General features: G+C 42.6%; 1 protein-coding gene across 1 annotated transcript in view; it reads right to left on the bottom strand.

Moving 5' to 3' along the window:
* LOC141049408 (disintegrin and metalloproteinase domain-containing protein 10-like) overlaps window positions 1-16,270 on the bottom strand; it is a 245,653-nt gene that overhangs the window by 89,080 nt on the left and 140,303 nt on the right. Inside the window, exons 9-10 of the mRNA XM_073545856.1 lie at window positions 11,502-11,671; window positions 195-366 (exon numbers count right to left, since the gene is read on the bottom strand). Of these exons, the coding sequence (XP_073401957.1) occupies window positions 195-366; window positions 11,502-11,671 (342 nt within the window). The remainder of the gene's footprint in view (window positions 1-194; window positions 367-11,501; window positions 11,672-16,270) is intronic.

The raw sequence follows: 16,270 nt of genomic DNA, 5'->3' as shown, positions 1-16,270 counted from the left end.
ACCATCAAGTGTACCCCCAAGTTAAGGAGAGTCAGGGCACCCCCTTTAGCCTGAGGGGCAGTTCAGGGGCCCTGGTTCCACATCTCCTGTTTCCCCGCAACTGCCCCATGACAGATATTTTGTAAATACTTATGCAGTATACTACTTTAGTTGTAAATCAATTATGGAAAAAACTTTAAATTTAATTTACTTACCAACGAAACACTTGTCCTTTTTTACTTTTAAGAGGGACGCTATATAATAAATTGAGCAAGTAGAAAATTTGTCATTATTGTACTGGTTTCCATCCATGGCATAAGGAAACATCAAATAATTTCCATTGGGACTGGAAACAGTGAAGTTTGCACAATGATTATCTTTGTCATGCTGAAAATAAAACATGCCATGAATAATAATTGGTAAAGTACATTTACATTAGAAAAGTTATGTACTATAGAAACTGTAAAACTTTTATCAAATGACAGTAAATTCTAGCTTATTTGCTGTACTGGGTCTGCCTTAACTGGCTAGTCTTCATGTTAAGAAGAAACTGAAATAAGTTGCTGCCAGATGATTTTGACCGAGTCACATCTCCTGCAGAAAGACATGATTTCGCATGTTGATATTGAATATACACACCCCTTTTTTCCACCAACATCTGATGTAGGTGGAGAGACAATTCAGGAGGCCCTCATACATATAGGAGACTTCACCAATCCCATCAATATTAATAGCTACCGTATATACTCGTGTATAAGTCGAGATTTTCAGCCCATTTTTTTGGGCTGAAAGTCCCCCTCTCGACTTATACACAAGTCATATACCGGGGGGGATCGGCGGGGGAGGGGGAGCGGGGGTGTCAGATCATACTCACCCTTCTCTGCAGCTCTCCTGCTTGTTACATGTTGTCGGCGCTGCTCTCTTCCTGCTTCAGCTGTCAAATGGTACCCGCTCATTAAATATGCGCATATTTAATGAGCGGGTACCACGTGACTGCTGAACCAGGAAGAGAGCAGCGCCGACAAGCGACAACATGGAACAACAAGTAGGGGAGCTGCAGAGACAAGCGCCAGGACCCGGTGAGTATGAAGGGGGGGTTTGGAGGCATATTCACCTGTCCCTGCACTCTGATGTCTTGCGTCCTCTGCAGTGACATTCAGGTCAGAGAGCGCTATCGCTCTCTGCCTGCACAGTCACTGCAGAGCGCAATGCTGATGAGCAGGGGGCAGCGACTGAGGTGAGCATGCAGGTTTTTTTTTTGTAAGGAAGGCAGCGGCAGCAGCAACATGATGGGGCCACACACTGTGCAGAAAAGCTGGGGCCACTCACTGTGCAGAAAAGCTGGGGCCACTCACTGTGCAGCAAAGCTGGGGCCACTCACTGTGCAGCAAAGCTGGGGCCACTCACTGTGCAGAAAAGCTGGGGCCACTCACTGTGCAGATAACTGGGGCCACTCACTGTGCAGAAAAGCTGGGGCCACTCACTGTGCAGAAAAGCTGGGGCCACTCACTGTGCATCATAACTGGGGCCACTCACTGTGCATCATAACTGGGGCCACTCACTGTGCAAATAACTGGGGCCAATCACTGTGCAGATAACTGGGGCCACTCACTGTGCAGATAACTGGGGCCACTCACTGTGCATCATAACTGGGGCCACTCACTGTGCAGATAACTGGGGCCACTCACTGTGCAAATAACTGGGGCCACTCACTGTGCAAATAACTGGGGCCACTCACTGTGCAGGAAAGCTGGGGCCACTCACTGTGCAAATAACTGGGGCCACTCACTGTGCAGAAAAGCTGGGGCCACTCACTGTGCATCATAACTGGGGCCACATACTATGCAGATAACTGAGGCCACTCACTGTGCACCCTCGACTTATACGCGAGTCAATACATTTTTCCCAGTTTTTTTAGGTAAAATTAGGGGGGTCGACTTATACACGGGTCGACTTATACACGAGTATATACGGTAATTCCATCAAGCGGTTGTCTGGACATAGGTATAGATGACCTATCCATCTACAGTGGCTTGTGAAAGTATTCACTCCTTGGCTTTTTACCAATTTGGTTACATTACAAGCTGTATTTAAATATTTTTCTATAATCCAATTTGTGTGTAATGTATCAGCACTAAATAGTATGATGAAGTGAAGTGAGAAAAATATAAGCAAAAATTAAATTTGTGGGATCAAATAACTAAAAATTGACATGTGCATATGTATTCATTCCTTTAGCAATAAAGCCCCTAAAAATTTCTGGTGCAAGCAATTACCTTCTTAAGTCACATGTTTGGTGAAAGGAAGTCCACCTGTTTGCACTCTAAGTGTCACTTGGCCAGTCGGTATATACACACCTACACACCTTTTCTGAAAGGCCACTGAGGCTGCAACACCATTAAGCAAGAGGCACCGCTAACCAAACACCATGAAGACCAAGGAGATCTCCAAACAAGCCAGGGACAAGCCTTACACGATTCAACCATCTAGTTATGACAACAACAAAGTTTTGCCTTGAGCAATGGGAACAAAATCACAGCGGCAAGATGTGGAAAGCTCAAACTTATCCAAAGAAACTTGCAGCTGTAATTGAAGCAAAAGGAGGCTGTCTACAAAGTACTGACTTTAGGCATGTGAAGTTTTAAGTTATTTTGTCCTATTTGATTATTCCTCCACAAAAAAAAAGAAAAACTAATGTTCACAGTAATAGGCATTTCCTCTACATCAATTGATACAAACCCTCAAAAAAACAGTGAAGTAGCAAAACACAAAAAAATGCCAAGGTGGTCAATACTTTCGCAAGCCACTATATTTGGTCACTATACTTGGAATGGAGCTTTTCTCAGATCTGTTCAAAGTTTTTTGCATGCGGCTGTAGCCAAAGATATTATCAGCTAATTGAATGGAGTACTGGGTGTCAGACACCAACCAATCTGCTATTGATGACCTATCCTGCAGATAGGTCTTCAATGCTTATGTCTGGACAATTTCCTTAAAGGGAACCTGTCACCAGAAATAACACTGTTAACCTGCAGATATAAGGTTTATCTGCAGGTTAACAGCATTATCATGCTCTCTGACGCCTACATGCAGCCAAATATAGTGGGAAGAAAATTAACTTTATTCTCCTCTCCAGCATTTGATATTCAGTCATAGGGGTGGTGCCAGTTCTGCAATGCAGAGCCAGTGTCAGTTAGGGCCAGGGGCGTGGTTATAGCGGTCGCTCTGTATACTCAGCGTGATTGAATCGACTGCCACCATGACTGAATACTGAATGCTGGTGAGAATAATAAATTTCATTTTCTCCCCGCTGCATTCCGCTGGATGCAGGCATTGGACAGCATCATAACACTGTTAACCTGCAGATTAACCGCGTATCTGCAGGATAACAGTGTTATTTCTGGTGTTAGGTTCCCTTTAAAGGCCCCGTCTCACTAAGCAATCTCGGTAGCGAGATCGCTGCTGAGTCACAACTTTTGTGTGACAGCTCACCAGCGATCACATAGCGACTTACCAGCGATCCTGACACCTTCATATTGGTGTCGGGATCGCTGGTGAGTCGCTTAGTGAGACGGGGCCTTAAGTGTATTGCCAATTTAAGAAGTACATGGCATCTGTGAAGGTCACACTTTTCGTTACCTCCCACTAAGGTAATCAGGCTGTTGTTGTCAGCATAGCTATTGCTATATTATTTCAAGGCTATTTTAACTTCTTTGTTTGTTCATGTTGCGTTGAATGTGCCATGTACTGATATGTATATGCTATACCAAATTGTAATATACTGTGGCTATTTTGGCTGTAGACTGTGGTGTAGTGGGCTGGTGGCCACTGTAAGTGAGGGCTCTACAATAGTGTAGCTAGGCAGACCGCCTTACCAACAGGTGAACAAATGATAAAGAAAAAGAGAAGAAACCACAAGTAAGATGACCAATGGGAGGCCCAGCCTTACACTATTCAACCATCTAGTTATGACAACAACAAAGTGTGTAATATCTCCAGAGACGGCAGAAAAACATGTACTACCGTATCCAGAGACAATCTGAAAGTACAGTATGTCCAGCACAATTCCATGAAAGAGTTGAGACTAATGAAGATCCTCAGATGATGGAAATGACTAATTCAAAGATTCGCACTGTTCTTGGTGAATTCCCTAGTTCTTGGCTCAAAGTTAACAACGCAGTGGTAGTTCTAGTGATGGTGTTCTCACAAAGGTCTTTACCAGAGACACCAAATTGTTCTGGAAGCGACAAATCACTAATGCAAACCACTAACACTTTGCATGTGGAAGAACCAGAAAACTTGCCCACAGTCAGCAGTGAACCTGTTGTAACCATGGTAGGTTCAAAGAGTTGTAGGAAGTTGCCTAGTATTCCTATCTTGCGCAGATCACAGCGTAGTACTCAGGGACAAACCCCTTCTCGCTATAGAAATGATTTGTAAAAATATTCTCATAGAGTATTTAGATTAATAAGTTATTTTTGAGTTTGTACTTATAATTGAACTATGCCTTATGTAACGTTGTTAAAAATGTTGAAGTTGTGCCCACATGGAATAATGTGAGATTTCAGTAGTTAATATGCCTTATTCTACTACAAGAACTTTTGTAAAGACTCATAAACTTGAGAGGAAAACCAGTTCATCGTGCCTTGGCAGGAAGCCATCTAAAACAGCCAGTGCAGTGAATTTCATATTATGGACTGTGTGCCCTGCAGCTGCACTCAGGGATGATCCAACCAATCAGAAGTGGTTTTGGGCTGTAATCCATGACTCAGTTAATGTGACTGTTTGCCTATACTCAGGTTAAGTGTTACATCATTTTGTTATACGCTTATGTTCAGTGGTGTAGTCTGAGGACGTGCTACCTTTAACTAGGGGGAATGTGGTGCCCTGTGTCTGTGCCGCCAAAAAATAGTTAAATATGTACTGTTTTGTAAGCAATGGGAGTTATGCTTTCTCTGCTGGAGACCACAACACACACACACAATTTTACCTCACTCCCTTACTTCCCTGAAGCGTAGAGCTTTGGGGACGTACCCTAACTAGGATGGGGAGAAGTCGAGTTGTTGTTCCATGAGGAAGACGGTGGAGAGGAAATGGTGAACGCTCCTCGAAGCCATAACATGTGCTCCCTCCATGAGCAATGCTAAGAAGAGTCAGGGAATCAGCGCCTAGGCCATCCATGCTTTTAGAGCCAGGTGGTAAGCTGAGAGACTGTGTGGGTTCATAAAACCAACAGCAGAGTGTTTTCCCCCAGGAAGACTACAGCAACCGAGGATCAGTGAAGGATTGTGCAAGAAGAAACTTGTGCTTCACACAGGATCCAAGCTGCAAGTTGCCAAGGGGAGAAAACACAGTGAGTAAGTGGCTGTACTGGAAGTTTCAAACTCCAGGAAGACTTTGTCCCTTAAGGGATTAGAACAGCAGGAAGTTTACACAGAGTCTTAGCAGAGAGAAGGATAACTCCCATCGTGCAGTGCAGACTGTAAACCTGGTGAGAGTTGTAATTTCTCCTCTGAGCTGCATCTGAACTACAGTAAATGATAAAGTGACTTTCCTTGTCTCCTGCCTTATTACTCCGTGCCATCTACTTCCATCACAATCTCTGGGGATCAGCCCTGCCATCACCATATACCCCCCAGGCAGGGTTGGACTGACCCACCGGGACACCGGGGAGATGCCCGGTGGGCCCCGCCCCAGAGAGGAGGGAGAAGAAAAAAAAATGAGGCAGAAGAAAAAAAAAAAGGGACGCGGGCACTTTAACACTGAAGGAGGCCCAGGCGTGCGCATGCACGGGATGCATGCTGTCCCGTGCACGGCTGCACGCAGTCCCATCCCGACCAGTGCTGGCAGCACCACCCACCCTGGTGAATCCAGGTAGGCGCTGGGGGCCCTGGGCAAATGGGGGGTGGGACATGCAGGATGCAGCGATTGTGTGTCGGGGCCCCCCGGCACCAGCGCTGGCATCGGGGCCACCTAATACTCACCTCTCCTCATTCTGGCAGCTGCAGGGTCTTCAGCGCTCTCTGACTCTGTGGCGTCTCAGGACAGAGAGTGCGATGACGTCATCACTGCATGCTCAACCTCTCTGTCCTGAGCTCTGCAGAGCTCGGAGAGACGCTGAGTCACTGAGTGTACAGGACCTGCAGTGGAACGGGAGAGGTGAGGATTTGATTTTTTTTTATTTATGCAGCATTACATGTGGCCCATAATGCTGTATGAAGGAGCAGGGGGGCCATAATTCTGTATGGAGGAGCAGGGGCCCATAATCCTGTATGGAGGAGCAAGGAGCCATAATACTGTATGGAGGAGCAGGGGGCCCATAATACTGTATGGAGGAGCAGGGGCCATAGTACTGTATGGAGGAGCAGGGGGCCATAATACTGTGTGGAGGAGCAGGGGGCCCATAATACTGTATGGAGGAGCAGGGGGCCATAATACTGTATGGAGGAGCAGGGGCCCATAATACTGTGTGGAGGAGCAGGGGCCCATAATACTGAATGGAGGAGCAGGGGGTCATAATACTGTATGGAGGAGCATGGGGTCCCATAATACTGTGTGGAGGAGCAGGGGCCCATAATACCGTATGGAGGAGCAGGGGCCCATAATATACTGTATGGAGGAGCAGGGGCCCATAATATACTGTATGGAAGAGCAGGGGCTCATAATATACTGTATGGAGGAGCAGGGGGCCATAATACTGTATCGAGGAGCAGGGCGGCCCATAATGCTGTATGGAGGAGTAGAGCAGCCCATAATTCTGTATGGAGGAGCAGGGTGCCCATAATTCTGTATGAAGGAGCAGGGGGCCCATAATGCTGTATGGAGGAGCAGTATATGCAGCCCGTGATATACTGCATGATTGAGTATTGCATGGGGCCTGTGATGTGCTATATGGATGAGCAGTATATGTAGCCTGTGATATACTGTAATGAGCATTATATGGGGCCCACAATACTGTATGGCGGACTATGTGGTGCCCATAATACTGTATGGAGGACTGTGTAGTGCCCATAAAACTGAATGGAGGACTATGTGGTGCCCATAATACTGTATGGAGGACTATGTGGTGCCCATAATACTGTATGGAGGACTATGTGGTGCCCATATTGTACTATACCTGTATTTTTTATCTGTGCATCATGAATTGTGGCATGTATTAAAGGGGCCCACAGAGACTCTTTCGCCCGAGGCCCACAAAAACCTGGAGCTGATCTTGGTGACATCGCACATCAAGATGAATGCCGGCTGCAGCTGTGACAGGGCATTCTGCTCTGCGACAGGCCATGCGTCGACGTCACATAGCAGTTACGTTAAATTACTCCTGCAGCCTTTGATAGGTCAGCGCAGGGCCTGTTACAGAGCAGAATGCCCTGTCACAGCTGCAGTCAGTAGCCATTTTAATGACCACGCCGAATATGAAGCCACAAGACAACGCCGGGGAACACAACAAGGTGAGGAGAATCCCCTCTCTGTGATTGGGCAAGGTAGTGGCCATAGGGGCCCAGGGAGGGTACATTAAATAAACGGGCCCTGGATGGTGACATTATTACTGGAAGGGGCCCAGGATAGGGACCTTAATAAAGTGAACATTTGGGTCCAGGATGGGGACATTAATTAAAGGGCTCCAGGCTCTAAATAAAGGGGTGACGTAATTACTGTATGGAGGAAACAAAAAGCAAAAAACACAAATATCCTGAAATAAAAAGTAAAAAATAAACTGCAAATAATGCATAAAGGTAATAATAATAATAATAAGGGTATTATTACCCTAGAGTAGGTACTGTCGCACAAGGGTTGCCGTGATGTGGCGGGATAGCTTGTACATTATTTTGATCAAAATTATGTTTACTAAGTACCCTTATTATTATTATCATTACCTTTATGCATTATTTGCGGTTTATTTTTTACTTTTTATTTCAGAATATTTGTGTTTTTTGCTTTTTGTTTTCTCTGGTTAATGGTCATGTGTTAATATGCACTTACATTGTGCATACACATTAATTTACTTTCTCAGTTCAGACTCCAGTTTTTTATCCAGTTTTTTACTGTATGGAGGGTAGAATGAAGAAACATACATTACTGGTTTATGGTGGGGACATAATTACTGTAGGGGCCAATCAGGGGACATTAATACTGCTGTAATTTAATTTACTTTTGAGGTTACTGTCTTCCATAAGGGAGAACAAAAGGGGGTCTTGCTACTGTAAAGGGGTGCACTATGTCTTTTTTTTCTTCACCTGACAGTGTAGAAGTCGGGGAAAATAGTGGGGAATTTGCTCTGGAAGTGATCACTATAGATAACTGTGCTATTTTCTGCAGAGACGAGTCCTTGCTGGAACAAGTGATGATGGTCTGCATTGGATGAAGATGAAAGACTACAGACGTCACCGGTGAGTCAGTGTGTTACTTCTACACTTACACTATATACTGTATACTGTGTAGAGAGCTCCTCTGTATAATATCACTGGTGATCCCTGCATTACCTGTACACTATATACAGAGCTCCTGTGTATAATGTCTCTGTTGATCACTGTATTACCTGTACACTGACACTATATATAGAGTTCCTGTGTACAATGTCACCATTGATCATTGTATTATCTGTACTCTGACACTATATACAGAGCTCCTGTTCATAATGTCACTGGTGATCAGTGTATTACCTGTACACTGACACTATACAAAGAGCTAACTAGATCAGTTAGGGATAACAGAAATAATTTAAATAGGACTGGCAATCAATAGCGATAATGAAAATGACTTATAAGTCAACTATCCAAGCTTCAAAAAGCCAGTCACCAAGATATTATCAAAAATATCAACAGGAGTTGAAAAAATACTCCTGTTGATATTTTTGATAATATCTTGGTGACTGGCTTTTTGAAACTTGGATAGTTGACTTATAAGTCATTTTCATTAATGCTAATGATTGCCAGTCCTATTAAAATTATTAATGTTATCCCTGACTGATCTACTTGGTTTTCGGTTCTTATGTCTTTGGTCTAGAGGCTTTTTCCATCTGACCATGTGGTATCTTCTTTTTTCGGTTTAACTATACAGAGGGCGCCTTTGTATAATGTCACTGGTGAGTCAGTGTTTTACCTGTACACTATATACTGAGCTCCTGTGTATAATGTCACTGGTGATCACTGTATTACCTGTACACTGACACTATATACAGAGCACCTGTGTACAATGTCACTGCTGGTAATAACAGTGTTAGTATTGTGGGTTGTATTCATGATCAGTATTGCAGTATTTGGTCATTATGTGTAGGTAATTTGTGGTCTGATGTTGGTGTAGCAGTATTTCTCCTTGTATGTGGTATTATTTGGTCCTTATATGCTGGTAATGTCATATTATTGAGTCACTATATGGTCTGACCATGGTGTGGCGGTATTTGTCCCTTGTATGTAGTATTATTCGGTCACTAAGTGGTCTGGTCATGGTGTGGCAGTATTTCTTTTCTATATGTGGCATTATTCGGTCACCATGTGGTGGAATATGTAGTCTAGTTATGGTGTGGTGGTATTTCTCCTTGTATGTGGTATTATTTGGTCGCTCTATGCTGGTAATATTTGGTCACTATGTGGTCTGGTCATGGTGTGGTGGAATTTCTTCCCTGTATGTGGTATTATTGGTCTTTTATTTATTTTATTTATTATTGGTCTTGGTATAGTGGATTGTGTTGTGTATGGTGGTCATTTGTTCTCTCTAATAAATTAATACTTGGCACACAGCAGTAGAGATGCACTTACAGGGGTTTTCCTGTGAAAAAAGTAATCACCTCTCCACAGGATAAATGATAACGTATTGATTGGTGGGTGTCTGGCTACTTGCACCCATTCAGCAAAATATGGAACTTTTTATCCCCATTAGACTGGAATGGCATGTACAACTTGATCGCTGACCCATTCATTCCCTCCGTGGCTGCACTTGATTTTTCTGGAAGCCCCAAAGAGAATGAATGGAGCTGCAGTCAGACATCCCACCTGCCACTCCATTTTAAAATGGGGATAAGTGTCCTATAAACAATAAAACTTCCTCATTCTTCCAATCGGTGCAGTTTCTAATGGTTGGACCTAAGTGACCACCTATCCTGTGGAGTCCACCCATGGATCGGTGATAACTTGTTTTAACCAAAGAACCCCATTAACGTAAACTATCGTAATTATACATCCCAGTTATGGGGACACACAGGAGATATGCAGGAGCCGCCTGTGTTTTACAGCCGAAGCTCCACTATAATAGGGATAACGACTGACAGATATTTGCATATAGCTGTAGGGTGGGCCCCTAGAGTCCATTCCCCTGGTGGGCCCCAGACACCCCAGTCCAACCCTGCCCCCAGGGATCATCTGCAGTGCCGGCTATCCAACAGTCGAACACTCCAACTGGCATCACATACTCTTTTTCAAATGTCTTTTATTTTTATTTTATTTTTCAACCCCCATTTCACTGTCCCTGGAGCACAGGCGCCAGGCACGGCTGCCACCCCCGTGACCTCCTGAATCGAACGCTGCCCGGGGAACTGAGTACCCCGCTCTGGGTGATACATCACAGTGGGAAAGTTTGTCAGCTGATGAATAGAGAACTTGGTTTTGTGATTGGTTTTGTGTGGAGCCATTGCGGAGACTGTGTTGGCTGTGTCAGACTTCAGTCCTGGTAGGAGACATTGTTGGCTAAATATGAGCTGTGCGGAGCTTCAACTCTGAGAAATAGATGAAAGCGAGAACTTTGTTGCCCTGTGGCTTGGAACTGTTAGTTCCAGTCCTATGAAACTAAGTGATTAGTGGAATCTAGAGTGACAATGGTAGTCCAATGGTCAACTGCAAGAAAAAACAAGCGTCAGAATGTATTTCTCCTTCTGTATGAAGTCAAAAGTTTAAGTGCTGCATTGCACAAGTAGATGAAGTTAACCTGTGACAAGTTACAGTCGTTATGTCTGAAGACAATGTTGATGTGTGTGAGGGTAAAGTTAATCACATGAGCTATTATTACGATAGTAATACTATGGTGTGCTGATGCAAGCTAAAGTAACCTGTTCTTAAAGGGGACAAGAGCTGGGATATAGATTGCGTCGATCACTTAATTGTTATCGATAATGCTCTTATTGTGCATTGCTGGGTGCATGCACGCAGCAAAGAATAGTTGGAAGTGAATTCTAGGAAAGATAGTGGCTTAAAGCTCTCAGCAATCCATAAATTCATTAGGCCCATGAAAGCAAAGTGCCTAGTGATACATAGCGACAAACACCAAGGTAGGGAAGGCTGTGGCAGGGTGTAGCCTTCTAGAGATCCAGAGCAGCACTTTTGGACTGGCCAAATCAAACAGCCATTTTGGGCACAATTAGACCTCTGTGAATTCTTGGAGCATTACACCATCCCCTGGACCTGGTAGGGAACGCCTCAGAAGTGGATCTATAGTTAATCGTGGCAATCATCATGAACAAACATTCCTCAACATATTACTATTTTTTTTTTTTTTTAAACCTGCTACCAGAAAAAAATATTCATACTTACAGGAGAGCCCAAGCTGTGTGCAAATTCATGTGCCAGAGTAATATGAATAAGTCTTGGAAGCAAATATTGTCCATACTTTTGTATAGTTACTATTCCAGTGTTTCGGGATGCCTCTGTGTCACCTGCGTCTTTAAATTTGGAAAACTTAGAACATATTCCTCCAGTATTCCCTGTGTAAAACATAATTCATATACAGTGTTTCAAATAACACTAATCAAAAATAAGAATGTAGCAAAATATATTGCATATGGTTCTTCTGTGTTTCCTAAGAAGTAAAATACTTAACCACTTGAGGATGTGGCCTTTTTTGGCCTTAATTGCCAAACAATTATATTTACTGAATATCGTTTATTTGTTGAAAACAAAGGGGCATTTTAACGGCTAATAGAAACCAAAATCATCAACTAATTGAGGGTTGGTTTTTAATTTGCCCCTGAAAATCAAAGCAAAGTGCGCAGCACAAAAAAACGCAAGTGTGAAAGTAGCCTAAGAAACTGAAATAATAAACAGTTCTAACTAGCATGAATTTCTGACAGCAAAGTGACTCAGTAGTGTGTATGGCCCCCATGTGGCTGTATGCACTTGAAAATATAGTATCATATATTCTTGATGGCGAGGCAGAAAATGGTGTATGGGGGGATCTTCTCCCAGACCTGGACCAGGGCACCAGTGAGCTCTTGGAGAATCTGTGACACTGTTTGGCATTGTCAGATGTACTCATATATATTGTTCTCAATTAGATTGTGGAGCAGTGGCATAAATACCTTTGTCATCAAGGAACTGCCTGCACACTGTGACCACATGAGGCCAGGCATTGCCTTGCTGCAGGAGGAGCCCAGATTCTACTGCCTAGAGTCCACTGAACCAAAACAAGTTTTGACAGTGACTCTGTAGATTTAATCTTGAGACCTGACAGCAGTGAGGGTAGCATTGGCAACTATGTGTAGGTTGCTGTGCTCAATGTCAACCTTGCATTGTTATGTATGGACATGCAATCCTAAATTAGCTGGACTACCTGTCACTGAATGGGCTGCAGGTACCACATCATACTACCAAGAGTGACACGGGCACTAGCAAAGTGCAAAACCACGGGAGAATGGTTCAGAATAGATATTGAGATAGTAATTGTCCGTGGCAACCATCTTCAAAGCCACTTCTGTAAAAATTCACTTCTGGGTCTAGTAGTTATATGAAGATATACAGCAGCAACCAAAAGTTTTTGTTTTGTTTTTTGTTTTTTTTAAGTGTGATTACTTCTGTCTGGTTGTTGCAGTACCATTTTCCTGGTGATGAATAGAAAGTGCATTAAATTGTCATCATGCAAGACCTTAATTTCAACCAAAATGCTTTAGAATATTCTTAATTATCAATTTTGGAGGACGTTTTCCATGGTCGTCCACTTCTAGGTTTGTCAGCTGTTCCATAATCTTCTTTTTCTTTTTTTATTATACGTGACACTGGACTCTGGGAGCAGTTCAATTCCATAGTTACCTCTTTTTGGCCTTTACCTGACTTCACTCTCTGAATAATAATCTTCCTGACATCTGGTGATAAATTTGGCTCTGTCTTTGCCATGTCTTAACCAAAAAACACACACACACAAAGAAAAAAAAAATTAGACTGAATTTGACTACCCATGACAAAATATGCAAAACTTTTGTCCCAGAAAATGCTGAAAATTAACATATATAGGAATTAAACAATGCCAAACACAATTTTCATCCTTGTAGCTGACAACCGTTTGCTTCCGGTTTACTACAGTCAGCAGAAAAATGGCATCACAACAACTAGACAGAAGTAATCACAGTTTAAAAAAAAAAGAAAGCAACATTTTTGGCAGCCACTGTATGCAAACACAGGCATTTTATTAAACCTTTCTTTTTGTGACTTAAATGTGTATCACATATTTGGTGCAAGAGAAATGAGCAGTCTCATCTGTAGAGATGAGCAAATTTATTAGAGTGAAATTGACTTTTACTGTTCTGTGTTAGTTGTATGTCTCACACTGATAACCCCACCTTCCATATATAATAATCCCTGGAGGCAGATTGTCATGCAGCTCAGTGTCCGGCCCATAGTCCTGAACAGCTCATTTACATATGAGAAGAATGTGGATTTCTCTGGAATAAGACATCAAATTGCAGATATCAAGGTATCATTTTGTTCAGCTTCCTATTACCTACTTGCCCACATAGATGGCTTAGGAGGGTTTATTTTACTGACAGATTCCCTTTAAGTAGAAAATTTAACCCCTTAGAGAAGGAGCCAATTTACAGCTTAATGACAGGCCAATTTTTACAATTCTGACCACTGTCACTTTATGAAGTTATAACTCGAATGCTTTAGCGGATCCCGCTGATTCAGATTTTCGAGACATATTTTAATTCATGTTAGTGGTAAAATTTCTTCGATATAACTTGTGTTTATTTAACAAAAAAAATGGAAATATGGAGAAATTTTTTTAAATTTTGCAATTTCAAACTTAATTTTTATGCCCTTAAATCAGAGAGATATGTCACACAAAATACTTAATAAATAACATTTCCCACATGTCTGCTTTATATCGGCACAATTGTGGAACCAAATATTTTTTTGTTAGGAAGTTATAAGGGTTAAAAGTTGACCAGCGATTTCTCATTTTTACAAAAAACTTTACAAAACCATTTTTTTAGGGACCACCTCACATTTGATCTCACTTTGAGAGGTCAATATGACAGAAAATACCCAAAAGTGACACCATTCTAAAAACTGCACCCCTCAATGTGCTCAAAATCACATTCAAGAAGTTTATTAACCCTTTATGTGCTTCAGAGGAACTGAAGCAATGTGGAAGGAAAAAATTAACATTTAACTTTTTTTTACAAACATTTTACTTCAGAACCAATTTTTTTTATTTTCACAAGTGTAAAAATAGAAAATGAACCACAAAATTTGCTGTGCAATTTCTCCTGAATACGCCAATACCCTATGTGTGGGGGTAAACCACTGTTTGGATGCACGGCAGGGCTTGGAATGGAAGGAGCGCCATTTGACTTTTTCAATGCAGAATTGGCTGGAATTGAGATTGGACGCCATGTTGCGTTTGCAGAGCCCCTGGTGTGCCTAAACAGTAGAAACACTCAACAAGTGACACCATTTTGGAAGCTAAACCCCTTAAGGAACTTATCTAGATGTGTGGTGAGCACTTTGAACCCCCAAGTGCTTCACAGAACATTATAACGCAGAGCAATGAAAATTAAAAATTATTTTTTTTCTCAAAAATGATTTTGTAGCCCGCTATTTTTCATTTTCCCAAGGGTAACAGGAGAAATTGGACCACAAAAGTTGTTGTGCAATTTGTCCTGAGTATGCTGATACCCCATATGTGGGGGAACCACTGTTTGGGCACATGGGAGAGCTCGGAAGGGAAAAAGCGCCATTCTGGAATGCAGACTTTGATGGAATGATCTGTTGGCGTCATGTTGCGTTTGCAGAACCTCTGATGTGCCTAAACAGTAGAAACCCCCCAAAAGTGACCCCATTTTGGAAACTAGACCCCCCAAGGAGCTTATCTAGATGTGTGGTGAGCACTTTGAACCCCCATGTGCTTCACAGAAGTTAAAAACGCAGAGCCATGAAAATAAAAAGATCATTTTTCCATTTTTTTTATTTTCCCAAGGGTAACAGGAGAAATTAGACCCCCAAAGTTGGTGTGCAATTTATCCTGAGTACGCTGATGCAACATATATTGGGGTAAACCACTGTTTGGGCACACGTCTGGGCTCAGAAGTGTGGGAGCACCATTTGACTTTTTGAACGCAAAATTGGCTGGAATCAATGGTGGCGCCATGTCACGTTTGGAGACCCCCTGATGTGCCTAAATAGTGGAAACCCCTCAATTCTAGCTCCAACCATAATTTCAACCCTAACCCTAATTTCAACCCTAACCCTAATTCCAACCCTAACCCAAACCCTAACCTTAATTCTAACCCTAACCCTAATGGAAAAATGAAAATAAATATATTTTCCTTCATTATATTTCCCTAACTAAGGGGGTGATAAAGGGGGGGTTAGGGTCTATCACAGTAATCTGAATGAATGGAATCTGCTGGCGCATGTGCCCACCATTTTCTTCCTGGAAGAAGATGACAGAGCCCATTGAGGGGAAGCACGCAGGCCCAGGACCACCGGGAGGTAACCGGGGATCGGGGACCCTATTTCTCTCTCCTCTGATGTGCGATCACATCAGAGGAGAGAGAAATTAAATGGCACATCAGACTTTTTTTTTTTGCAGTCGCCGTTATACGTTTAATAACGACGATCGCAAAACCGGGGTCCATGAAAAAACGACCAGAATCATGTTCTTTGGGGTCTCGGCTACCCCCGGCAGCCGAGACCCCAGATAAAATCCGACTCTGGGGGAGCTATACACTTTTTCCACAGCGCCTTTAATTAGTGGCGCTGTTGTTTAAGTACCCTTAACTACCGCCGTTAAAAGGCATATATGCGATCGTTAAGGGGTTAAAAACATGGCATAACTTTACTGATACTGATGGACAGAATAAAGTTAACATGCTTTATGTACCACAGAGTGATTCCTATTTAAGCAAGACTGAAAAAAGTAACAAAGTATGTTTTGAGAAAACCCACAAACATGTTTTTTGCCAACAGAAAAGTAAGAAAGCTGTGGCTTTTGGAAAGCAAATTTTGGCTATGGTATACTATCGGCACCTATTGTAAAATAAATTCTTGTATCTTCATTCAAATGTATAATAAATATACAGAATTTA

The sequence above is a fragment of the Dendrobates tinctorius genome, unplaced genomic scaffold, assembly GCF_039654945.1.
Source record: "Dendrobates tinctorius isolate UK_male_01 unplaced genomic scaffold, ASM3965494v1 ptg000011l, whole genome shotgun sequence".
In the NCBI taxonomy this organism is placed as follows: Eukaryota; Metazoa; Chordata; class Amphibia; order Anura; family Dendrobatidae; genus Dendrobates; species Dendrobates tinctorius.
The sequence above is the reverse complement of the archived record's forward strand: the minus strand, read 5'-3'. Positions and strand labels throughout refer to the sequence as shown.